General features: G+C 44.7%; 1 protein-coding gene across 3 annotated transcripts in view; it reads left to right on the top strand.

Annotated features, from left to right (window-relative positions):
• The window catches only part of TRAP1 (TNF receptor associated protein 1), a 197,591-nt gene that overhangs the window by 148,407 nt on the left and 21,610 nt on the right, over window positions 1-27,574 (top strand). For all 3 annotated transcript variants that reach the window (XR_004541110.1, XM_033963644.1, XM_033963646.1), the window contains exons 11-15: window positions 1,674-1,743; window positions 17,615-17,762; window positions 20,146-20,331; window positions 20,712-20,850; window positions 21,958-22,043. Coding sequence is in view for 2 of the 3 variants with exons in the window: in XM_033963644.1 (XP_033819535.1) it covers window positions 1,674-1,743; window positions 17,615-17,762; window positions 20,146-20,331; window positions 20,712-20,850; window positions 21,958-22,043 (629 nt within the window). In the remaining variant the exon portion in view is untranslated. The remainder of the gene's footprint in view (window positions 1-1,673; window positions 1,744-17,614; window positions 17,763-20,145; window positions 20,332-20,711; window positions 20,851-21,957; window positions 22,044-27,574) is intronic.

Here is a 27,574-nt window from a genome sequence, read left to right as displayed (position 1 = left end):
CGATTGGGCACCGCCCACGCTACGAACTCACGCAGATGCTCAAGGCCCAGCAGAAGAGGAGGCCGATCTTCGGGCATTGGCACCAAGCACAGGACATGCCGGTGCCCAGATGATGGTATGAAGGGGCGGGGGGGTGCCCAATCGCAGGGGGGGTGCCCAATCGCGGGGTGGAGGGTGCCGGATCGCAGGGGGGCCTTCGGGGGGAGCAATTCCGGTTCTCGTGGGGGGGGAACGTATCAAAGCGAGTTTCCATTATTTCCTATGGGGAAACTCGCTTTGATAAACAAGCATTTTGGATTACGAGCATGCTCCTGGAACGGATTATGCTCGTAATCCAAGGTACCACTGTAATTCTAAAAAAAAAATAATAAACAAAAAAGGAGGGTCTAATGACACAAAAAGTTGGTATCCATTAAGTTAGTCCAATAAAAAAAGGTATTTTATTCCTTTGTTTTTGTTTTATTTCTACATATTACCTATTAGTAAAATGTTTCCATTAAAGTTTGCATCTGCTTTTTAATGCAGTTATTTTTGATGGAAAAAAATGCATGTGGATCTGAAAAAGCAGAGTCTGCATTATTTCCTCCCTGACCTATACAACATACATTGTGGAACCTCCTTGGTGCTAAGAGCTAGTTCAGTGTTTCGCAACTCAGTCCTGGAGTACCCCCTTGTCAGTCAGGTTTTCAGGATATCCACAATGAATATGCATGAAAGAAATTTGCATATAATGGAGGCAGTGTATGCATATTCATTGTGGATATCCTGAAAACCTGACTGACAAGGGGGTATTCCAGGACTGAGTTGAGAAACACTGAGCTAGATTAAGGGTAGATGGTTTTTGAACAACTCTTATCTGGCTGCATTGGTACACCTGGGTAAAATGAATCCTGAAAACTTTCTTTCCTAATTAGTTGCTCTTGGGCTACTAGTAGTAGTTAGACAAGCCCTACACCTATCTCTTTACCACTGGAAATTCTAGAAGTATCCAGTCATTGATACTAAAATATAAGTTTTTAAGGAATGTTTCTTTAGAATTTGAAGACGGGATTATAAAACTCTTGCAGTTGCCTATGAAACCTCACAGTTGCCTATGAAAGAGCAACAATTTTTATTTATGTTTAGGGGCTCAATATTCAGCCAGGCTGACCAATGTATAAAGTTAAATACCAGCACTTAATTTTATTCTTTGGTGCTATCCATTTACCTAGTGTCACTAAGTATGTATCTAAATGGTGTCCATGTTGGTCTATTCATTTAAAGTAGGCGTACTGTTTAGCCAGCCTAATTTTAAATATATAACTTATCTGTGAAATTTTATAAGGGTGTATGTACTTGAAGCAGTAAAGTGTGTTAAGTGATTTATTAATGAATTAATGCATAAATGACCAGCGTAGAAGTGTATGCTTTGAAATAGTGACACATACTTTGCAGTTGGGCATTCACAAGGGTGGAATTGGGTGAAGCAAACAAATATACACATACAGGTTAAAAAATTGACTAGTTTATGCACATACTTGACAAATAGTGGGATGGACATTTACACTTGAGGGCCAAAATTCAGTTGGCCTGTACTTGGAGGAAAATGAAGCAAGTCATTGTGGACCATTCTGAAGGGAAGGGAGATGTGTGCCATTTATCCTTTTAATACTATTGCATTGGATTTATTCCAGGGGTAGTGGACAGTGAGGACATTCCCTTGAACTTGAGTCGGGAGCTGCTACAGGAAAGTGCCCTCATCAGGTGAGCTGATAGTAGTGCTGCAAGGAATCCTGGGGAACATCTTCAAAACAGCTTGATGGGCAGAGGCATTTGATGTACTGTGGCAGTGAGGAATTATTTTATGTACTGTATGATGTACTGTGGCAGTGTGGAATTATTTTATTAAGTTTGTTTCTTTTACTGCTATTAACCTTGTAAACTGCTTTGATATGCAATGCAAATAAGGCAGTGTATCAAATCCTAATAAATGACTATGTTTTGCTTCAAGGAACATGTTTTACTGTGGAGAGTGTGGGGCTACATTCTGTGTATCACGTTTTTGTAGGAAATATATTCTCATGCTGTACTCCAGTTGATACATACTATCTTCATCATTCTTGTAGAGAAACATGTTCTATCACTGTCTTATAAGAAGCAAATATCTCTTTCCTCTTTCTCCCTGTGGCAGGGGCTACATAAGTACATAAGCATCACCATACTGGGACAGACCAAAGATTCTTCAAGTCTACAGTAGTATCCTATTTCCAGCAGTGGCCAATCTAGGTCACAAATACCTGTGTGTGTCTCTCTCTTAGATTGTCTTACTAAGAGAGGGGATCTTAAATGAGAGGTTATGTTTAAATATTTTTTTATCAAATTTCCAACAAAGTGCAAGAAACATTATACAAATAGGTACACCAAATTCTCTTACATGTGCACAAACCAGTCCCCACCCATCCCCTTTCTACCCTTCTCCCCCCCCGGCACATAAGAGAATAAAATCCAGTAGCATTGCAGGTAGCCTGTGATCATCTTCACAAAATAAGTAATCTACTTCGAGCATGGGGAGTAAGGTCCATCCAGAAATGTTCCCAAGTCTGACAGAAACGTCAAACCGGACCGCGGTTCAGATGTAAATGAGAGATTAGAGATGTGGGCATAGGTTGGTTAGAGAGGGTGGTGAAAGAGCAGATAACCCAAAAGAAGGGCGAGTAACCATCTCCCAGAAAGCTTGTGTTATCTTCTAGAAAGATTGCGAAGACCTGCAATGTGACATAAACACGCTCGAGAAATGGGGCAACATGGCAAACGGGGTTTAACATGGATAAGTGTAAGGTGATGCATGTCGGTAAGAAAAATCTTATACACGAATACAGGATGTCTGATGTAGTACTTGGAGAGACCCCACAGGAAAGAGATTGGGAGTGCTGGTCGACAAGTCAATGAAGCCGTCTGCGCAATGCGCAGTGAAAAGGGCGAACAGAATGCTAGGAATGATTAAGAAGGGGATCACAAACAGATCAGAGAAGGTTATCATGCCGCTGTACCATAGTAACATAGTAGATGACGGCAGATAAAGACCCGAATGGTCCATCCAGTCTGCCCAACCTGATTCAATTTAAATTTTTTAAATTTTTTCTTCTTAGCTATTTCTGGGCAAGAATCCTAAGCTTTACCTGGTACTGTGCTTGGGTTCCAACTGCCGAAATCTGTGTTAAGACTTACTCCAGCCCATCTACACCCTCCCAGCCATTGAAGCCCTCCCCTGCCCATCCTCCATCAAACGGCCATACACAGACACAGACCGTGCAAGTCTGCCCAGTAACTGGCCTAGTTCAATATTTAATATTATTTTCTGATTCTAAATCTTCTGTGTTCATCCCACGCTTCTTTGAACTCAGTCACAGTTTTACTCTCCACCACCTCTCTCGGGAGCGCATTCCAGGCATCCACCACCCTCTCCGTAAAGTAGAATTTCCTAACATTGCCCCTGAATCTACCACCCCTCAACCTCAAATTATGTCCTCTGGTTTTACCATTTTCCTTTCTCTGGAAAAGATTTTGTTCTATGTTAATACCCTTTAAGTATTTGAACATCTGAATCATATCTCCCCTGTCTCTCCTTTCCTCTAGGGTATACATATTCAGGGCTTCCAGTCTCTCCTCATACGTCTTCTGGCGCAAGCCTCCTATCATTTTCGTCGCCCTCCTCTGGACCGCCTCAAGTCTTCTTACGTCTTTCGCCAGATACGGTCTCCAAAACTGAACACAATACTCCAAGTGGGGCCTCACCAATGACCTGTACAGAGGCATCAACACCTTCTTCCTTCTACTGACTACGCCTCTCTTTATACAGCCCAGAATCCTTCTGGAAGCAGCCACTGCCTTGTCACACTGTTTTTCGCCTTTAGATCTTCGGACACTATCACCCCAAGGTCCCTCTCCCCGTCCGTGCATATCAGCTTCTCTCCTCCCAGCATATACGGTTCCTTCCTATTATTAATCCCCAAATGCATTACTCTGCATTTCTTTGCATTGAATTTTAGTTGCCAGGCATTAGACCATTCCTCTAACTTTTGCAGATCCTTTTTCATATTCTCCACTCCCTCTTCGGTGTCTACTCTGTTACAAATCTTGGTATCATCTGCAAAAAGGCACACTTTTCCTTCTAACCCTTCAGCAATGTCACTTACATACATATTGAACAGGATTGGCCCCAGCACTGAACCCTGAGGGACTCCACTAGTCACCTTTCCTTCCTTCGAGCGACTTCCATTAACCACCACCCTCTGGCGTTTGTCTGACAGCCAGTTTCTGACCCAGTTCACCACTTTGGGTCCTAACTTCAGCCCTTCAAGTTTGTTCAACAGCCTCCTATGAGGAACTGTATCAAAGGCTTTGCTGAAATCCAAGTAAATTACATCTAGCATATGTCCTCGATCCAGCTCTCTGGTCACCCAATCAAAAAATTCAATCAGGTTCGTTTGGCACAATTTACCTTTTGTAAAGCCATGTTGCCTCGGATCCTGTAACCCATTAGATTCAAGGAAATACACTATCCTTTCTTTCAGCAACACTTCCATTATTTTTCCAACAACTGAAGTGAGGCTGTAGTTTCCTGCTTCATTCCTGTGACCACTTTTATGAATAGGGACCACATCCGCTCTCCTCCAATCCCCAGGAATCACTCCCGTCTCCAGAGATTTGTTGAACAAGTCTTTAATAGGATTCGCCAGAACCTCTCTGAGCTCCCTTAGTATCCTGGGATGGATCCCGTCTGGTCCCATCGCTTTGTCCACCTTCAGTTTTTCAAGTTGCTCATAAACACCCTCCTCCGTGAACGGCGCAGAATCTACTCCATTTTCTCATGTAACTTTGCCAGACAATCTCGGTCCTTCTCCAGGATTTTCTTCTGTGAACACAGAACAGAAGTATTTGTTTAGCACATTTGCTTTCTCCTCATCACTCTCCACATATTTGTTCCCAGCATCTTTTAGCCTAGCAATTCCATTTTTTATCTTCCTCCTTTCACTAATATATCTGAAAAAAATTTTATCTCCCTTTTTTACATTTTTAGCCATTTGTTCTTTTGCCTGTGCCTTTGCTAAACGTATCTCTCTCTTGGCTTCTTTCAGTTTCACCCTGTAGTCCTTTCTGCTCTCCTCTTCTTGGGGTTTTTTATATTTCATGAACGCCATCTCTTTCGCCTTTATTTTCTCAGCCACTAGGTTGGAGAACCATATCGGCTTCCTTTTTCTCTTGTTTTTATTGATTTCTTCACATAAAGGTCCGTAGCCATTTTTATCGCTCCTTTCAGCTTAGACCACTGTCTTTCCACTTCTCTTATGTCCTCCCATCCTAACAGCTCTTTCTTCAGGTACTTTCCCATTGCATTAAAGTCCGTACGTTTGAAATCTAGGACTTTAAGTATCGTGCGGCCGCTCTCCACTTTAGCCGTTATATCAAACCAAACCGTTTGATGATCGCTACTACCCAGGTGAGCACCCACTCGAACATTAGAGACACTCTCTCCATTTGTGAGGACCAGATCCAATATCGCTTTTTCCCTTGTGGGTTCCGTCACCATTTGTCTGAGCAGAGCCTCTTGAAAGGCATCCACAATCTCCCTACTTCTTTCCGATTCCGCAGACGGAACATTCCAGTCCGCATCTGGCAGGTTGAAATCTCCCAACAGCAGAACCTCCTCTTTCCTTCCAAACTTTTGGATATCCACAATCAGATCCTTATCAATTTGCTGCAATTGAGTCGGAGGTCTGTAGACTACACCCACGTAGATAGAAGTTCCATCTTCTCTTTTCAGAGCAATCCATATCGCTTCTTCCTCTCCCCAGGTCCCTTGCATTTTGGTCGCTTGGATATTGATCTTTACATAGAGAGCTACTCCTCCACCTTTATGACTATCTCTGTCCTTCCTAAAAAGATTATATCCCGGTATGTTTGCATCCCATCCATGTGATTCACTGAACCATGTCTCTGTGATAGCAACAATATCTAGATCTGCCTCTAATATCAGGGCTTGCAGATCATGAACTTTGTTGCTTAGACTGCGAGCATTTGTGGTCATCGCTTTCCAGCTATTTTTCAGCGATAATCTCCTTTTTGTATGGATTTTTGTGTTGTTTCACTTTCCGTTGCAATACTAAGAAATGAGTTGCTGATATTGCTTATGTTGCAGCCTTTACTACTATCACATCTTTTCTTTTGCCGGGGGTGGTCTCTATAATTGTCCTTCGTACATACACCACCCCCACCTTCTAGTTTAAATGCCTAGAAAAATATTGTCTAAATTTCTCTGCAAGGTTTCTTTTTCCTGCTGTAGTAATATGTAGCCCATCAGTGCAATATTTATCCCAGGACAAGCAGGCAGCTATTCTTGACTGATGGGTGACGGCACCGACGGAGCCCCGGTACGGACAATTTTAGAGTGATTGCACTCTAAGAACTTTTTAGAAAGTTCTAGCTCGGCCGCACCGCGCACGCGCGAGTGCCTTCCCGCCCGACAGAGGCGCGCGGTCCCTCAGTTTCTTAGTTTCCGCGGAGCTAAGAAGACGCGTTTTCAACGGCTGTTGAAATATTTTCCTAACTTGCCTTCCCGCTCGCGTAAACGTTTGGCTTAATTTGCCTTTTTTCTTTCTTTTATTTTGTTTAAAAAAAAAAAAAAAATCTTTCATTTTTTTCTTCAATTTTCGGTTTTCCCCGGCGGGGCCTTCTGCCACCATCGAAGCCTCGGCCTTCGATTTGGCGGAAGCCGTTTTTCCTTTCATGCCCCCTCAACCGGGTTTTAAAAAGTGCCAGCGGTGTGCTAGGCCTATATCTCTCACGGACCCACACAACTGGTGTTTACAGTGTTTGGGTCCTGAGCATCAGGCCTCTTCTTGCACCCGCTGTGCTACTTTGAAAAAAACGAACTTTAAAAAATCGCTTAATTCAACAGCGATTGTTGTTCGGTGCCGAGATGTCCGACCCCGTTCCTTCGACTCCGGCTTCGGCACCGATTCAGTCGGCACCCTCGTCTTCGACGCCGCGTGATTCCACACCGGCATCCCAACAGTCAGGTAAGCCGGCTAAGAAGCCTTCCCCGCTGGAACGTCTTCCGGCCTCGAGTGCAGTGAGCCCAATCCTGCCGCCGGTTCGACGCCAGCGGAAGCGTTCCGCCCCTATAGAGGTGAGTCCCTCGACATCGGGCTCCTCATCTCCGGGGCGTCGAGCGGCACCGCAGGTACCGCAGAAGAAAAAAGCGGTACCGGTGCCATCCCTCGATGACCGCATTACGGCCATCCTTCAGGTGCAGCTGAAGGAGCAATTAGAACGACTCCTTCCTGCTATCATGACACCGAACCTTCCGGTGCCAGTTCGCACCGAGCCATCGGTACCGGTTGTTGAACAACCTGTATCGGTACCGATTGTGGAACCCGTATTATCCACTTCCACTGTTTCGGTACCGCTTCACCTAACCTCATCGGTATCGATGCCAGTCCTTGCACCGGAGCCGAGAGCTCACCATCAATCGGTGCAGACTTCGGCACCGGTGCGTCCGATAACTTCTCCGGACACGGTATCGATGAGGTCGGGTAAGTCGATGCGCAAAACCCGACAGCCCTCCTTATTCAGGAGGTCCAATCCCTCCTCCTTCTGAACGCTATAGAGGAAGTTCCTCTAGATCAAAAGGGGCAGGGATTCTACTCCCGCTACTTTCTAGTTCCCACCAAGGGTATTCACCAAATGTCTCATTGTGGTGGCGGCTTTTCTACGCTCTCACCACCTGCATGTATTTCCTTACCTGGACGATTGGTTGATCAAAGACACTTCTGCCCAAGCGGTCCTTCTGGCCACCAACCAAACCATCCAGTTTCTACAACTTCTGGGATTCGAGATCAATCTACCCAAATCCCATATCATTCCCACTCAGAGACTTCAATTCATTGGAGCGATCCTAGATACACTCCTCATGAGAGCTTTCCTGCCATCCAATCGTCTTCAGACCCTTCAGTCTCTATGTCACCAGGTACTTCCTCTGCCGTCCATCTCAGCAAGGCAAATGATGGTGCTCTTGGGACACATGGCATCCACAGTTCATGTCACACCTCATGCCCGTCTTCACCTGCGCACTCCTCAATGGACCCTTGCGACCCAGTGGTCCCAAGCGTCGGACCCTTGCTCACGACACATATCTGTGACATCATCTCTTCGTCAGTCTCTGCAATGGTGGTTGGTATCCTCAAATCTATCCAGAGGTCTTCTGTTCCATCAGCCTCCTCATCAACTAGTCATCACCACCGACGCCTCTCTGTATGCATGGGGAGCTCACTTGAACGAGTTCCAGACTCAAGGTCTTTGGTCAGCCCAGGAGAGGAAACATCAAATCAATTTCCTGGAACTCAGAGCGATGTTTTACGCCCTCAAGGCCTTCCAACACCTTCTCTTTCCTCAGGTCCTTCTGTTGTGCACAGACAATCAGGTTGCGATGTACTACATCAACAAACAGGGTGGGACAGGCTCTCGCCTTTTATGCCAGGAAGCCCAGAAGATCTGGACTTGGGCCATAGATCATCATCTCTTCCTGAAAGCTATATACATTCAAGGGAAACAGAATTCCTTAGCGGACAAACTCAGCAGAATTCTCCAACCTCACGAGTGGACACTCGATCCCGTAACTCTGCACTCTATCTTCAATCAATGGGGCACTCCTCAGATAGACCTCTTTGCAGCTCCTCACAATCATCAGCTGCCCCTATTCTGCTCCAGACTTTACTCTCCACACCGTCTAACAGCAGATGCTTTTCTCCTCGACTGGTCGAATCTGTTCCTGTATGCCTTCCCTCCTCTGCCTCTCATGTTGAGAACCTTGTTCAAGCTCAAGAGGGAACGAGCCACCATGATTCTGATTGCTCCGAGGTGGCCCAGGCAACATTGGTTCTCCCTTCTACTTCAACTCAGTTCCAGGGAACCTTTTCTTCTTCCTCTGTTTCCTTCTCTGCTTACGCAACAGCAGGGAACCCTTCTGCATCCCAACCTCCAGTCTCTACACCTGATGGCTTGGTATCTCTCGGGCTGAACTCGACTGATACTCTTTTATCTCAGCCCGTTCGTTCCATTCTGAATGCCTCCAGGAAACCGGCCACTCTACAATGTTACCATCAAAAGTGGACGAGGTTTTCTTCTTGGTGTCTTCTTCATCATCTTGATCCCACTTCCCTAGCGGTGGAGACGTTGTTGGATTATCTTCTTTCTTTGTCTGATTCTGGCCTGAAGTCCTCTTCCATCAGGGTCCACCTCAGTGCCATTGCAGCTTTTCATGAGCCAGTCCATGGAAAACTTCTTTCAGCTCATCCCCTGGTATCCAGGTTCATGCGTGGGCTTTTCAATGTGAAACCACCTCTTAAAGCCCCTCCGGTTATTTGGGATCTCAATGTGGTTCTTTCAGCTTTAATGAAGCCTCCATTTGAACCTTTAGCTACTTCTCCTTTCAAATTTCTCACTTGGAAGGTACTTTTCCTTATTGCTCTTACCTCTGCCAGGAGAGTCAGTGAGCTTCATGCACTGGTTGCAGATCCACCTTTTACGGTCTTTCATCATGACAAGGTGGTTCTGCGTACACATCCAAAGTTTCTCCCCAAGGTTGTCTCGGAATTTCATCTCAACCAATCCATTGTTCTACCGGTTTTCTTTCCAAAACCTCATTCTCATTCTGGGGAACAAGCTCTGCATACTTTGGATTGTAAAAGGGCTCTTGCTTACTATCTGCAGCGTACGAAACCCCACAGATCAGTTCCCCAACTTTTTCTGTCCTTTGATCCGAACAAATTGGGACGTCCTGTTTCTAAACGCACGTTGTCTAATTGGCTAGCAGCGTGCATTTCTTTCTGTTATGCTCAGACCGGACTGACACTGGAAGGTTCTGTCACGGCCCATCGAGTCAGAGCAATGGCAGCATCTGTAGCTTTCCTCCGTTCCACTCCTATTGAGGAAATCTGCAAAGCTGCTACTTGGTCCTCAGTTCACACTTTTACATCTCATTATTGTCTGGATGCATTCTCCAGAAGGGATGGTCACTTCGGCCAATCTGTATTACAAAATTTGTTTTCTTAATGGCCAACCTTCCCTCCATCCCTCTTTTTGTTAGCTTAGAGGTCACCCATCAGTCAAGAATAGCTGCCTGCTTGTCCTGGGATAAAGCACAGTTACTTACCGTAACAGGTGTTATCCAGGGACAGCAGGCAGATATTCTTGCGTCCCACCCACCTCCCCGGGTTGGCTTCTTAGCTGGCTTATACTAACTGAGGGACCGCGCGCCTCTGTCGGGCGGGAAGGCACTCGCGCGTGCGCGGTGCGGCCGAGCTAGAACTTTCTAAAAAGTTCTTAGAGTGCAATCACTCTAAAATTGTCCGTACCGGGGCTCCGTCGGTGCCGTCACCCATCAGTCAAGAATATCTGCCTGCTGTCCCTGGATAACACCTGTTACGGTAAGTAACTGTGCTATATACCAGGCCATGGTACGCCCCCACCTGGAATACTGCATCCAGCACTGGTTGCCGTACATGAAGAAGGACACGGTACTTCTCAAGAGGGTTCAGAGAAGAGCGACTAAAATGGTTAAGGGACTGGAGGAGTTGCCGTACAGTGAGAGATTAGAGAAACTGGGCCTCTTCTCCCTTGAAAAGAGGAGACTGAGAGGGGACATGATCGAAACATTCAAGATAATGAAGGGAATAGACTTAGTAGATAAAGACAGATTGTTCACCCTCTCCAAGGTAGAGAGAACGAGAGGGCACTCTCTAAAGTTAAAAGGGGATAGATTCCAAACAAACATAAGGAAGTTCTTCTTCACCCAGAGAGTGGTAGAAAACTGAAACGCTCTTCCGGAAGCTGTTATAGGGGAAAACACCTTCCAGGGATTCAAGACAAAGTTAGACAAGTTCCTGCTGAACTAGAATGTACACAGGTAAGGCTAGACTCAGGGCACTGGTCTTCGACCTAAGGGCCGCCACGTGAGCGGACTGCTGGGCACAATGGACCACTGGTCTGACCCAGCAGCGGCAATTCTTATGTTCTAAGCAGCTTACTGCATTTATAAAATAACTAGTGTTGGGGGGAAATCCCGCTTTTATAAGCATAGATAGAGGTCCCATCTGGTGAATGTTAATTGGAATTTTACCACTGGATCCTGAAATCATATTTGACAATTCTTGATACTACTATTTGCAAAATTATTTTTCTTTTATTTCGTTAAGGTAGGGATTCTCAACCAAGTCCTTGGCACACACCCAGTCAAACAGTTTTTTTAGGATATTTAAAATGAATGTGCATCAGAGAGATTTGCATGTACTGCCTCCATTGTATGCAAATCTATCTTACACATATTCATTGTGGGTATCCTGAATACCTGACTGGGTGTGTCTTTGAGAGGAATGGGTTGAGAACCATTGCTTTAAAGTAAGGGATCAATATTGAAAGCACGTCAGGTTAAATCACCTGTGCAGGGCTCTCCATTGATCATAGTGCCACTGAATTGTGTCCATAATAAAGTGGGCACCTTTGCTGAACCTAGAGAACTGTTGCAAGAGGCTGTTGTGGAGCTCCCAATGGTGAGGTAGCAGGGTCAGCAAGAGGAGATATTGGACAGTGGCTGGCTGGTTTTTACTGGCAGAAGTTAGAACGTAAAAAAGGTGAACTAGTCCAGTGATATTTCAGGAGCAGTCCTGGACTTGGCTTATATTTACTGGGAAGTTCATGTCCCTTATATGTTTTGAGAGGGGGGGGGATGAGGGAGGCACGTTTTGGGGGGGAGATTGCGAAGAGCTGAGGTGGGGTATGCATAATGAGGGTGACTGAGCGTGTGAGTGGGGTTGATTGCTTTGTGTTTGGGGCATTATGGTGATTTGTGTATGGGGGAATTGTTATCTGAATGTAGGACTGTGGGGATTAGAATATCAGTTGGGTTCTTCCTTATGTGTGAATGGGGAAGAGGTTTGGATCCCACTCGTATCTGGAAGAGGCTTTAGAGAGGGGGAGGGGGTGGAGGCTTGTATGTGTTATTGGTCCAGTTGGGTATTTGTGAATAAAGGATGAGGGTTTCAGATTGTATGTGTTATTGGTCCAGTTGGGTATTTGTGAATAAAGGATGAGGGTTTCAGATTGTATGTGTTATTGGTCCAGTTGGGTATTTGTGAATAAAGGATGAGGGTTTCAGAATGATTTCCTATAATGGTAGGGGGCTTAAATCACCGCATAAACGAAAGGCTTTTTTTTTTATTTTATTTTTTTTAAGAAGTGGTCAGGATTAAGGCCTCTGTTTGTTTTGTGCAAGCAACCACTTATTGAGGGTGCATGAATGATTTGTGGGGGCTTCTAGGTTCCCTGTACGAAATATGGGTATCCATGGGTGGTACAGTGAAGAAAAGAGGAGTTGGTGTTCTGGTGGGAAAAGATGTAAGATTTGAAGTTCAGAGTGCCCATAGGGATCCTGGGGGGCGCTTCATGGTGGTTATAGGAGATATCCATGGGGAACATTATACTCTAGTGAATTTGTATGCTCCAAATGAGCATCAGAGGATATTTCTAAGGAGCTGTTTGCTATTAGTGTTACAATAAAAAGAGGGTCATCTTATTTTGCAAAGGATTCTAATCTAACTAGGGACACCTCACCTATACAATACAGGGAGCCATAGGGGGTACAATAAGAAAAGTAGGGGAGAGCTTTTGATTGTTTTCTTGATTAATTGAATGTGGTAGATGTCAAAAGATGGTTTCATCCCTTAGATAGAGATTATACCTGTTATTCCCAGGTACATCATTCATACTCCTGTATTGATTATATTTTCTTAGAGAGAGATTTGTTGTCCAGGGTAGTGGAGGCCCATATAGGATCCATGACATGGTCAGATCATGCCCCATTTGGGTTGGTTTGTTAGGAAGTAATGCTGAGCAGGAGGTCTGATACTGAAGGCTTATTGATGGTCTTTTAGATGACCCTGAGGTGGTCCAGCAGCTCTGGTGTTATCTTGGAAAATTATTTTCTTTTAGGGGAGGGGCTTCTCCAGAGGCAGTGTGGGAAGGTTTGAAAGCTACCATGAAGGGCCATCTTATCTCTATGGCCATCTTAACGGAAGAGGACAAGGAGGGAAGAGTATGCGTGGTTGGCAAGCACCCTTGATAAGTTGGAGGGGATGCATAAACATCAGCCAGGGAATCAGGATATATATAGTGATCTTTAAGAGGCATGGAAAAACTTAAGGACTTGGATGTTGCATAGTTGGAGTTAAAGTTAAAATTGTTGAGGCAGCATTATTTTGAGTTCAGTAATAAAGCTAATAGAGTGGTTGCCCATAGGTTAAAGGCGAAGAAAACTATGAATAATATCCTTCATATCCAATCTGGAACTGGGCAGCTTTTGCATGGTAACCAAGAGATCAGAGAGAAGTTTGCCCAATATTATAAAGATCTCTACACCCCGGGGGAGAAAACAGAGAGGGAGCTCGATGGCTATTTAGAATCTTTGACTGTGGGCAGAGTATCGCTCAATGATGCAATATGTTTTAATTGTCCCATAACGAGGATAAAGATTCAGCAGGTGCTGTGTACTATGAAACCAGGCAGGTCTCCAGGATTAGATGGTTTCACGGCTAATTTTTATAAGTAGTTTGAGGAGGAGCTTATTCCACCTATGTTGCACCTTTTCAATTTTCTGTGAGAGGGCAACAGATTGCCTTACATTATGCGTTTGGCAGGGGTATCTGTCCTATTAAAGGAGGGGAAAAACCTTATAGCGCAGGGGTAGGGAACTCCGGTCCTCAAGAGCCGTATTCCAGTCGGGTTTTCAGGATTTCCCCATTGAATATGCATGAGATCTATTTGCATGCACTGCTTTCAATGCATATTCATTGGGGAAATCCTGAAAACCCGACTGGAATACGGCTCTCGAGGACTGGAGTTCCCTACCCCTGTTATAGCGTGTGTCTTGTATCGATCCATTTAGTTGCTGGGGGGGGGGATACAAAAAATTTTACTAGGGTTTTGGCGGAGAGGATCATGAACTAGTACCCAGGTTGATTTATCCTGATCAATCTGGATTTATAACTGGGCATCATGTGGGGGATAATATCAGGAAGGTACTTAATCTGATGGGTATATGAACATAAGAAAGAGTTACTGGGTCAGACCAATGGCCCATGTAGCCCAGTATCCTGTCTTCACAGTAGCCAATCCAGGTCACAAGTACTTGGTAAAACCCAAATAGTAGCAATATTCTATGCTACTGATCCAGGGCAAGCAGTAGCTTCCTTCATGTCTGCCTCAATAACAGACTATAGACTTTTCCTCCAGGAAAGACACCACAGTACTCACTGGCTATGCCTATGTTAATTATGGCTGGTTGTGCCTATGTTGATTATGAAGTTGTCTACTTTGTTTGTTGTATATGTTAGGAAACAGTGATCATAATATGATCAAGTTCAAGGTTGAGGTAGGAATACCGAAAGGAAAGAGAACCATAGCGACAACTTTTAAATTCAGGAAAGGAAACTACGAAGCAATGAGGGAAATGGTAAGGAAGAAACTTAGGAACATTTCCCAAAAATGTCAAACGGTAGAACATACCTGGTCTTTTTTCAAGGACACGGTGAATGAGGCGCAAAATCTGTATATCCCCAGATTCAGAAAGGGGTGCAAAAAGACCCGGCGTGGATAACTAATATAGTGAAGGAAGCGATAGGCAATAAGAAAAATTCATTCGGAAAATGGAAAAAGGACAAAACCGAGGGGATCTGGAAAGAGCACAGGAAGTATCAAAAAGAATGTCACCATGTGGTTCGAAAAGCCAAAAGAGAGTATGAAGAGAGGCTAGCCAGGAAAACAAGAAATTTCAAACCGTTCTTTAGATATGTTAAAGGGAAGCAGCTGGCTAGGGAGGAGGTGGGACTGCTGGATGACGGTGATAGGAAGGGAGTGGTGAAGGAGGAGAAAGAGGTCACGGAAAGACTTGACATGTTCTTTTCGTCTGTATTTACAAACGAAGACACAACCAACATACCGGAACCTGAGCAATTCTTCAATGGAAATCAAGCAGAAAAATTAACATCCATGGAAGTGAGCCTTGAAGATGTGCGCAGGCAGATAGAAAAACTAAAAACTGACAAATCTCCGAGTCCAGACGGAATCCATCCAAGGGTTCTGAAGGAACTAAAGGAGGAGATAGCAGAACTACTGCAGCAAATTTTCAACCTATCCCTGAAAACAGGCGTGATCCCAGAGGATTGGAAGATAGCCAATGTTACGCCCATCTTTAAAAAGAGATCAAGAGGTGACCTGGGAAGCTACAGACCGGTGAGCCTGACTTCAGTTCCTGGGAAAATGGCGGAAGCACTGATAAAAGAAAACATTGATGAACATTTTGAAAGAAACGGACTTCTGATAACCAGCCAACATGGTTTCTGCAGGGGGACATCGTGCCTAACTAACTTATTGCACTTCTTCGAAGGGATTAACAAACAGATGGACAAAGGAGACCCCATTGACATCATATATCTAGATTTCCAAAAAGCCTTTGACAAGGTGCCCCATGAACGCCTACTCCGGAAACTAAAGAACCATGGGGTGGAAGGAGACGTACATAGATGGATCAGAAACTGGTTGGAGGGTAGAAAACAAAGGGTAGGAATGAAGGGCCACTACTCCGACTGGAGGAGGGTCACGAGTGGTGTCCCGCAGGGCTCGGTGCTTGGGCCGCTACTATTTAATATCTTCATAAATGATCTAGAAACAGGGACGAAGTGCGAGATAATAAAATTTGCGGACGACACTAAACTATTTAATGGAGCTCGGACTACAGAGGAATGTGAAGAATTGCAAAGGGACTTGAACAAACTAGAAGATTGGGCGACAAGATGGTAGATGAAGTTCAACGTTGAGAAATGTAAGGTATTACATGTGGGGAGCAGAAACTCGATGTACAACTATACAATGGGAGGGATATTATTGAATAAGAGTACCCAGGAAAGGGACTTGGGGGTATTGGTGGACATGACAATGAAGCCGACGGCACAGTGTGCAGCGGCCGCTAAGAGAGCGAATAGAATGCTTGGTATAATCAAAAAGGGTATTACAGCCAGAACGAAAGAGGTTATCCTGCCATTGTATCGGGCAATGGTGCGCCCGCATTTGGAGTACTGCGTCCAATATTGGTCGCCGTACCTTAAGAAGGATATGGCGTTAGTAGAGAGGGTTCAGAGGAGAGCGACGCGTCTGATAAAAGGGATGGAAAACCTGTCATATGCTGAGAGATTGGAGAAGCTGGGTCTCTTTTCCCTGGAGAAGAGGAGACTTAGAGGGGATATGATAGAGACTTACAAGATCAAGAAGGGCATAGAGAGAGTAAAGAGGGACAGATTCTTCAAACTTTTGAATAATAAAAGAACAAGAGGGCACTCGGAAAAGTTGATAGGAGACGGATTCAAAACAAATACTAGGAAGTTCTTTTTTACCCAACGTGTGGTGGACACCTGGAATGCGCTTCCAGAGGACGTGATTGGGCAGAGTACGGTACTGGGGTTCAAGAAAGGATTAGACAAATTCCTGCTGGAAAAAGGGATAGAAGGGTATAGATAGAGGATTACTGCACAGGTCCTGGACCTGTTGGGCCGCCGCTTGAGCGGGCTGCTGGGTGCGATGGATCTCAGGTCTGACCCAGCAGAGGCATTGCTTATGTTCTTATAAGCTTTTGGAACTGTTAAAGTCCTTTCTTCAAGCACTAAGGACATTGTTTTGTAAGATTGAGGTCCATATGCTCAAAACTCAGTGCATTTAATGATCAACATTAAACCTGTTTTAACCGGTTTAGCTTCAAAGTATTTCAGCTGTTGATTCCCGAAATGGCTAATCGTGGTCTTTTCCATGGTTTGTAGCAACCTCCAGTAATTGTAAGTAAATGGATTATAGTGAGCTTATCAAAAATGATCACTCCAATTGATGCACAACATGAAGAGTCGGCCTTTAACGATCTAAATCTAATGACAGGTCAAGAGTTGCCAGTAGCATTGAAACGCATGTGTTAGAAGCATTTACCGGCAGGTCTGGGCCACTGATTCTTTGTTGAAGTTAATAAAACTACTTTTTATGGGATTGGGGACCATATAACAACGTATATGCGTGTGTAAAGAAAGTGTTTCATGCGCATCTGTTAAAAGTGTATATCAGCTGGTTTGGGGCTGCTGATTGCATATGTTCCACTGAAGCAATGTAGAAAAAAGCATATAAATCTTGCATGTTCACATTTGCATGGTTTGTTGTTAGTTCTCTACCCTTCCTCTCTTATGACGTTTGCAACCTATTGACGTGTGCCAATGATGCGCTACTAAAAGCCTGTGATTGACACTCACGCATCCCTGCAAAATAGCAATTTTGCGCATGTGTCAGTCGCTTTCTCCTGCAACTGATCAGATGGGATTATGGCAGAACTCTCCAAAACTCATTTGCATGCAAAATCATTTGAACATCAATTGCCTCAAATCGGACACTTTACCAGAACCTTTTCCCAAATACTTTGATTTTCCTTTAACCAATTTTGTTTTTAGTTATTCTAATGCTGTTCTCACTTTCTGCCTTCTCAAAATGTTAGGAAACTACGGGATGTGCTAGAGAAGAGGATGATAAAGTTCTTATTGGATCAAAGCAAGAAGGACCCTGAGAAATATGCCAAGTTTTTTGAAGATTTTGGCTTGTTTATCAGGGAGGGCGTTATGATGGCAACAGAGCAGGAAGTCAAGGTAAGGCTAGGGGGCATTGACCCTAGGACAGGGGCGTCAAAGTCCCTCCTCGAGGGCGCAATCCAGTGGGGTTTTCAGGATTTCCCCAATGAATATGCATGAGATCTATTAGTATACAATAAAAGCAGTGCATTCAAATAGATCTCATGCATATTCATTGGGGAAATCCTGAAAACCCGACTGGATTGCGGCCCTCGAGGAGGGACTTTGACACCCCTGCCCTAGGACATGATTGCTAGGATGCTGATAAGGTCTGGCACATCAAAAGGCTGATGTAGGCCCTGATGCACAAAGCTCCAGACACCACAGTAAAAAATATACCATGGTGGGGGCAATTTTTTTTTTTTTCTTTCTTTCTTTTACTAGTGATATTCAGCACAATAGCATGCAATCGCTAGCACAGCTCCTCCTACCTATCCCCCCCAAAAAAGCAGCCCCTGCTCTTCCTGCTTGCCAGTTCAGCTGATCAGGGCAGGAGAATGTGCATTCAGCTGAACGAGCAGGACTTCCCGAAGCTGCTGATGGGTGCCTTCAGGGAGTCCTGCCAGTCCATCTGATTGGGGATCTTCAGCAGCTGAACATGCTTTTTTTTTTTAATGAGCATAGCTGTTGTGCGTGTCTCACATATGCACAACAGCTGAACTCATTAAAATAAAAATTTTTTAAAAGTTGCTCGAGCCCACACACCACCCCAACCCCACCTCAAAAAAAAAAAATAATCAGCAGGAGGGATGCCCACTTTCTCCTGCCACAAGGTCAAGCTCTCCACCCATGTCAGGACCCCCCCCCCCCAACCCCTCTCCATACCTTACAATTGAAGTTTAGTGGGAGGGGTGCCCACTCCCTCCTACCAGCAGGCCCACCTGTACAAAATGGTGGGCCTGCCCCTTCCCAATGCATCCTTAGGTGCACTGGAAGTGGCTTTATGTGCCTGAGCCAGTCAGGGTCTTAGGCCCCTCCCAGAGCATTCCAGAATACACTGGGAAGGGGAAAGCCTTCCATTTTGAAGATACAGAAAAAAATCACTCTTAATAGTGTTTATAAATGTACTGTATCAGTGATACATAAACTATTATTAAATGTATGCTCAGAATCATGGAGGCAATAACTGGGGAAGACCCTGACACTACTGCCTCACTGCCCAATCATTGCATATTCAAAAAGGAATTGAAAAAGACTTAAAATATATAAATTTATAGTCATATGCCACTAGGGCTAAACTTGTTTACTTGTGTACGCCTATAATTTAAATATTAACAGCAAACTTATATTATAGCTTGCAGATTCCAGGTTCCGACGTGCCATGTTTCGTTCCTGCTTCAGGAAACCAACGATGATTTACAGAACATATTTAGCGAAAAACAATTCACAAAGCTTCCTCCTGATGTTATAACGCACAAAGTTTCCTCCTGAAAGCTTTGTGAATTGTTTTTCGCTAAATATGTAAGGCACATTCTATTTTTTGAATCATTCACGCCCGTTATTAGAAATCTTTTGTAAATCTTTCTCTTGAGTCAAGAACAGATCACCATCTGAAATAACTAAAGCAATTTTTTGTTTTAAAAGAATCAGCAGGATTATATAGTATTCTTCATCATTTAACTGTCTCTTAGGGCCCATTTTATAAAGCTGTAGTAGCAATTTCTGGCACAGCAATGCAACGAAGCCCATTCAATTTTTATGGGCTTCGTTGCTTCTGCCACACGGAGAATTGCTACCGTGGCTTTGTGAAAGGGACCCTTAATTTCCTTTATATAATCACCCTTTTCACGAAAACTAAACCTTCAGTCTTAATGGCTGGTTCAATTACAATCTCCTTATTTTGCTGTAATGATCTTATGGCGGCATAGTCTGCTTTGGATAAATTATAAAACTTTGTAATTCTTTGTCTTTAAGAACCATTTTATTATAAATCTCTATAATAGGATTGGTGGGGGCTTGGCAGTGGTACTTATCTTAGAATTTAATACCCATGTTCAAAATGACATCCAGCCTGAAAATCATCTCCCAACCTAAGTGTGTAGCTACCTGATACAGCATACAGTCATCCTGTGAACTCCTTTTCAGTAGAGATACACCAACTCGTATCTATGTACAGGAGAAAAATGCTTTGGATTAGATGGAAGTAAATTACAGGATGGCCTTAGGCCGAAGATTGGTGAAACTTATACAGACAGCAGGTGAGAGAGATTTAAAATATAGCAAGAAATGAAACTTTCTTCCCATGGTCCCCTAATTTTTTATCCAAGGAGGTAGTATTTGTTACATAGGGTGGTGGTGACAATGCAAAGTCCCAGTTAGTATGTCTCTTCAGCTTATTGAACCTGGACTGGTCCTGAATGTGCTTTTATTTCTTGTCATTATTTACACATTTTCCCTCCAGGAGGATATTGGGAAACTGCTGCGCTTCGAGTCTTCGGCCCTGCCTGCAGGTCAACAAACCAGCCTGATGGACTATGCCAGCAGAATGAAGGCAGGAACCCGGAACGTTTATTACCTATGTTCACCAAATCGTCATCTGGCCGAGCACTCTCCCTACTATGAGGCAATGAAGCAAAAAGATATGGAGGTGAGTCAACACTAAGAAGTGAGGGAATGGGGTGAGGTCATTCAAAATATGATTGGGTATATGAGATAAGAGGCTGAGGTTGTGAGGTGGGCAAGGAGATGAGACACCATTGGGGGATGAGGTAGTTTAAGGGAGCGAGATATTTCAGAGGAGTGGGAAGGAGAGGGATTTGAGGTAGTGATGGGTACAGGATCTCTCATGATATGAGGATAAATTTGTAAAGGGACTGAGGATCACAAAAAGAGAGATGAGAAGTTCCCAGCATCCTTTTTGCACAGAGTTGTGAGCCCATTTGTTGTTCTGTATGGACGCCCGTTTGTTCCTTGCCTTCTATGCTATCTCCAGAGTGTGTAATTTCTGTAAACTACTATTTTCTGTAGGTACTGTTCTGCTATGAGCAGTTTGATGAGTTGACCCTGCTGCACATGCGGGAATTTGGCAAGAAGAAGCTGATCTCTGTGGAAACGGACATTGTAGTGGATCACTACAAGGAGGAAAGTTTCCAGGACAGCCGACCAGGTACCAGTACAGCAGCAGGTGCCCTCAGAAGTAGAGCCCCTTTTAAACTAAAATCTATTTTTTTATTGCACATTTTAGAGAACACACCTTTTTTTTAAATCTTTATTCATTCTATACCAAAATGCTAATAAAACTGATTGAACTTAAAAAATCTTTATTCATTTTATATTTAACAAGTGTACATAAAATTTTCACAATTAAAATATCACATCACTTGAAATTCTAGAACAATTTCTAAAAATGAATTTTATCCCCATCCCACCCAACCAATCATATATATCATGTAATATAACATGTAAAACCATTCTTTTCACATTTAATAATAAGATACAAAAACCCACCCCCCACCCAAATCAACCTTGTTTTAAGTCTTTTTTTTTCACAGCATAAGATTCAGAAAGAGCCTAGTGTCCAGATAACACACTTGTTGATTGTGGATGTTTGTGTTGTGGTCCTCTCTCATATCTGTGAGATCTTAGTGCTGTCCCCCCTATGTACTGCCATCCCTGCTATACTAGAGTTGTCTTCTGAAAAAATTAGTATAGGATAGTTGTACTGTAAAGAGAACATTACACACAACTTCAGAGCTCTAACATCATCAGAGTGACTTGGATTTTGGTGATAGTTAAGCTTTAATGGAATATACTGTTAGTTCTAGTGCAATAGGTGTGTCATCCTGGACAGTAGGGTGTTCTCCCCATGCTTGCGAGCCATGCAGAAGGGATCCATTCCAGGTTTTCAACTCCTCCTTCTCTAGAGGGCTCTGCTGTCTCCTTCAGTTTTTCCCCTGTTACTGCATACATGTCACACCGAATGGTTTCTGATCTTTAAATAAAATATAAGATTACCTCACACTCACTTGTCCATGTCAACTGTCAGTGTGGTGTCACATTCAGCACCAACCAATCCTGTCTCAGCAAATGCTAGATAAGTTTCTATTCAGAACTCAAATCTCAAGGGAATTGCAGGGCAGCTGTTTATCAATGACTTGGCTTAAAAATTTTTAAAAAAACAACTTTAGCAGATACCTTATATGCACTATTGAGTACTGATATGTACATTTGAGGGTACATCATGTAACACCCTTTCCCTGTTTATCTTTCCCAGCTACTGAGCGTCTGTCAGAGAAGGAGACTGAGGACCTCCTGGCATGGATGAGAAATGGCTTGGGAACTCGTGTCACAAACATCAAGGTGAATTTTACATGAGGAACTCATAGTAAAAGGGTAAAAAGTCATATTTGATACACTGTCTTTGTGGTACAACCAAACCAGTTTGCATTTATTATATACAAATATTTTCTCTGTTCTACTGGGCTCACAATAATAGTTTTTGTACCTGGTGCAATGGGAGAGTTAGGTGACTTGCCCAGGACAAGAAGCCACAATGGGAATCGAGCCCAGTTCCCTAGGTTTTACTAATTATTAGAATGCTCCTCCACCTCATGGCACTGACATTGCAATAAGATATGCAAGAAATATACATCCATGGTATGGTGAACTCAAAGTATTGACATCACAGGAACCTTGTCTTTATAAAAAATCATCTCATTTCAGTATAACTGTAAAAAAAAAATCTTTATTGATGTTGTTTGACATGAGTTTAAACATTGTTTGTAACTAGTTTAAAATGACTGTCACATTTTGTCACAGCAAATGCAAAAACTGATCAAAATTCTTAAATATTTTATATATCATCAATAGCCAGAAATAGACATGCTGAATGTTCCCTGTGTATATGCCGACATGAACTGCTATTGAGAACAAAAGCAGGAGACCCAGATTTGCCAGCCCAGTTGCCATTTCTGTAGGGACGTCTGGTGACTTTATGGGGATTGAGTGGACACTGAAAGACCCTGCTTCCTTCCCTGCTCCATAACATTGTAGTGTCACTGCTTTGTCAGCATTTGTTCTGTTCACCTGGTGCCAAAATGATAACAGTACCTAGCCCTCCCAAAGTGTTGGTGAGTTTGGCTTGGACGGATGAAATTATTGTTGAAGTGTTGGCAGCAGTCGATAAAAAGCTCCAGCAGTTTTTCAATAAGATTGACTCAGCCCATGAACATCGTGATAATAAGGGGCTGGATGGCAGCATCGAGTAAGTTCTCTGGAGCAGTGTTCTTCAACCTTTTTACATCTATGGACCGGCGGAAATAAAATAATTATTTCGTGGACCGGCAAACTACTAAGACTGAAATTTTTTTTTTAAAACCATCGCCGCCCTGTCCCCACGAGCTCGGTCCCACAAACCATCAGATCCCATCTGCACAAGCCTCAAATAGTTATGATTTTATATTGAACATATTTTATTAAAGTATAAAAAGAAACAATATTCTATACAATTGTCATTTTATAAATACAAATAATACAGGGCAAAGATCAACAAAATCCCTGTCTCCCCTCCCCTTCACATATATCCCCTCTACTATCAAGAAAACTGAATAAGCCAAATTATTACAGAATGCTACACAAATATCATGTAACAGAATACCACAGTCACACATGACAGGAATGGTGTTAGGGGAGTGGAACTAGGGCAACTGCCCCCTGGTCAGAGAGAGCCCTAAGCCAGCTGGAAGCTAAAGAAGCACTACCTGGGCTTTGCACTCCCCAGTTATGTCTAGCAAGATACATATTTCAAATCTGATATATTTGAATCACAAGATAGAAATAAAATTATTTTTTTCTACCTTTTGTCGTCTCTGGTTTCTGCTTTCATTGCCTTTTCACTCTCTTCCATCCAGCGTCTGCCCTAAGAACATAAGAATTTCCACTGCTGGGTCAGACCAGTGGTCCATCATGCCCAGCAGTCCGCTCACGCGGCGGCCCTCTGGTCTAAGACCAGCACCCTAACTGAGACTAGCCCTACCAGCGCACGTTCTTGTTCAGCAGAAACTTGTCTAACTTTGTCTTGAATCCTTGGAGGGTGTTTTCCCCTATAACAGCCTCTGGAAGAGCGTTCCAGCTTTCTACCACTCTCTGGGTGAAGAAGAACTTCCTTACGTTTGTATGGAATCTATCCCCTTTCAACTTTAGAGAGTGCCCTCTCGTTCTCCCTACCTTGGAGAGGGTGAATAGTGTCTTTCTCTACTAAGTCTATTCCCTTCAGTATCTTGAATGTTTCGATCATGTCCCCTCTTAATCTCCTCTGTTCGAGGGAGAAGAGGCCCAGTTTCTCTAATCTTTCGCTGTACGGCAGCTCCTCCAACCCCTTAACCATCTTAGTCGCTCTTCTCTGGACCCTTTCGAGTAGTACCGTGTCCTTCCTCATGTACGGTGACCAGTGCTGGACGCAGTACTCCAGGTGAGGGCGTACCATGGCCCGGTACAGCGGCATGATAACCTTCTCTGTCTCTTCAGTCCAGCATCTGCCCCTTCCATTCACTGTCTGTCTTTCCCTGCCATCTCTCCTCCTGCCCCCCCCCCCCCTTAATTTGGTCTGGCATCCATCATCTTCCTTCTGTTCCCCTCATGGTCTGGCATTTCTGTCCTTCCCTCCCCCCTGTGGTTTTTAGCATCTCTCTCTTCTCATTTCCTCCACTCAGATCTGATATCGTTCTCTGCTCTCTCTTCCCTTTTCTTCTCTGGTCTTCCTTCTCTATTTTCTGCCTCCATCTAAATTAAATTCTTTCTTACTATTTAGTCCTGTTTCCCTTTTTTCACTGTGTCTACCCACAGCTTGTCACCGCTTTCCCTCACCCCTCCATTATCTTACTATTTTCTTCCCCCTTTATTTATCTCCTTCTTCCATCCAGTATGTGTTCTTTCCCCACTTCCATTCAGCGTCTGCTCTCCCCTCTCAACTGACATCCATCTGCCTTCTGCTCTCTCTCCCTTCTTCTCACTTCCATCATCTGTCCCCTTCTCTCTCTCTCATCTCCTCCATTCCATCATCTGCTCCTTCTCTCTCCCCCCCAACTTCCATCATCTGCCCCCCTTCCCCTCACCTTTGTGGGTCACTTTCTTTCCCCTGAGGGTGGCTCATGTCAGAGGGGAAGCTTTGGCCGAGCAGAACCGCTTGCAAGGAACAGTGGAACTTACTTGATGTCGATGCTGGGGCCTGTTGCCGTTTGAAGAAAAAAAAAAAAAAAAGGGTGGAAAAAAGGGACCTGTAAAGTTGAGAGGAAGGGAAACCTCCAGGACAGCTGCTCTTTGCCCTCCTTCAGTGGCCCAAGAGTCTTTAGGCAAGCGTCAGCTCTGTGCCGAAGTTAAAAGCACACAGAGCTGCCGCTGCTGGTCGGGAGGTACGGAGACAAGGCAGGAAGCATATGCTGCAGGAGTCCCGGCGAAGGCAGGCACAGCGACAGCAACAGGAAGTTGCAAGTGCGCATGCGCGCTTAGGATTTTATTATTAGTGATTGTTATAGTATCTGTCCCCTTAAAATAGGGATCTTGGAATGTAGCTGGAATAAATTCTCCCATTGAGAGTACTAAAATACTACATGAACTCAAGAAACAAGGGAGCGTGCGAGGGTGGTTTGAAAAGTTCAGAAAAAAAAGCAAGTTAAATATTTTGTTTTAAAAACAGTTATATTTCTCAACATAGTCTCCATCAAGGGCTATACACTTAGTCCAGCAAGTTTCCAGTTTTTCCATTCCGTTGGAAAAATATGTTTTTTGTCAAATTTAAAAATATTTAAGTTGTTTTTTTAACAAACTTTTCAAACCACCCTCCTATAGTTTGTCTCCAAGAGACATGTCTTTTTGATCAAAAACATTTAAAATTAGGAAAGGTATGGGTAAAGGAAGCAACATACTCCTCTTCGGGTACAACTCATAGTGTGGGTGTGGTTGTTTTATTTAGTAAATTTATTACATATATCATACATAAAGATGAAAAAGATGCTTTGGTATAGTGCATTTTAGTACATTTTGCACCTAGTAGATTTTATTACCATATTTTCTCGCATATAACGCGTGCGTTATACGTGGTTTTTACGTACCGCGCATACCCTTGCACGTTATATGCGTGAGCGCGTTGTACTAAATTTTTTTTACATAGTTTCCCCCCCCCCCCCCCGACGTCCGTTTCACCCTCCCCCCCGCAGGACCGCTCGCACCCCCACCCCGAAGGACCGCTCGCACGCACTCCCACCCGCACCCCCCACCCTGAAGGACTGCTCGCACCCCCACAGCCTCCCGACCCCCCCCCCCCCCATCATGTAGAAGCTCCTACCGATGTCCTGCTGCTTCCTCTTGGCGGTCCCGACACCTGACATGATCGGGGCAAGAGGGAGCTCAAGCCCTCTTGCCCCAGCCAACCGCGGCACCCCCGACACGATCGGGGCAAGAGGGAGCTCAAGCCCTCTTGCCCCCCCGACTCCCTGACACGATCGTGCAAAAGGGAGCCCAAGCCCTCTTGCCCCACCGACTCCCCAACTCCCCGACAATATCGGGCCAGGAGAGAGCCCAAGTCCTCCTGGCCCTGGCAACCCCCCCCCTAGTTGTTCGGGCCAGGAGGGAGCCCAAACCCTCCTGGCCACGGCGACCCCCTACCCCCACCCTGCACTACATTACGGGCAGGAGGGATCCCAGGCCCTCCTGCCCTCAACGCAAAACCCCCTCCCCCCAACAACCGCCCCTCCCAAGAACCTCCGACCGCCCCCCCCAGCCGACCCGCGACCCCCCTGGCCGACCCCCACGACACCCCCACCCCCCTTCCCCGTACCTTTGTGTAGTTGGCCGGACAGACGGGAGTCAAACTCGCCTGTCCGGCAGGCAGCAACAACGGAATGAGGCCAGATTGGCCCATCTGTCCCAAAGCTCCGCCTACTGGTGGGGCCTAAGGCGCCTGGGCCAATCAGAATAAGCCCGGGAGCCTTAGGTCCCACCTGGGGGCGGGGCTTGAGGCACATGGGCCCAACCCGACCATGTGCCCAAGGCCCCGCCCCCTGAGGGACCTAAGGCTCCCGGGCCTATTCTGATTGGCCCAGGCGCCTTAGGCCCCACCAGTAGGCGGAGCTTTGGGACGGATGGACCAGCAGAGGAAGCAGCAGGACATCAGTAGGAGCTTCTACATGATGGGGGGGTCGGGAGGCTGTGGAGGTGCGAGCGGTCCTTCAGGGTAGGGGTGCGGGTGCGGTTGGGAGTGCGTGCGAGCGGTCCTTCACGGTGGGGGTGCGAGCGGTCCTGCGGGGGGGTGTGAATCAGATGTCGGGGGGGGGGGCATCAGGCTTTCAGGGTGGGGACAGGACTTCAAGGGGGAGAGGAGAGTCGGGACGGGCGAAAGGAGAGTTGGGGTGGCCAGAGGAGAGTCGGGGCGGGCAAAAGGAGAGTCGGGCAGCGTGCGCAGTATACGGGTGTGCGCGGTATATAAAAATTTCTGTACATAAATTTGTGTTTTTCGCATGCTATACCCGTGTGCGTGTTTTACACGGGTGCGCGTTATCTACGTGAAAATACGGTACATATATCAAGTTTCAAGTTTATTAGGTTTTTATATACCGCCTATCAAGGTTATCTAAGCGGTTTTTACAATCAGGTACTCAAGCATTTTCCCTATCTGTCCCGGTGGACTCACAATCTTTCTAATGTACCTACATAAAGATGAAAAAGATGCTTTGGTATGGTGCATTTTAGTACATTTTGCACCTAGTAGATTTTATTACATATATCAAGTTTCAAGTTTATTAGGTTTTTATATACCGCCTATCAAGGTTATCTAAGCGGTTTTTACAATCAGGTACTCAAGCATTTCCCCTATCTGTCCCGGTGGACTCACAATC

Source organism: Geotrypetes seraphini, chromosome 11 (assembly GCF_902459505.1).
Source record: "Geotrypetes seraphini chromosome 11, aGeoSer1.1, whole genome shotgun sequence".
Classification (NCBI taxonomy): Eukaryota; Metazoa; Chordata; class Amphibia; order Gymnophiona; family Dermophiidae; genus Geotrypetes; species Geotrypetes seraphini.
This window is presented reverse-complemented; position numbering and strand designations above follow the sequence as displayed.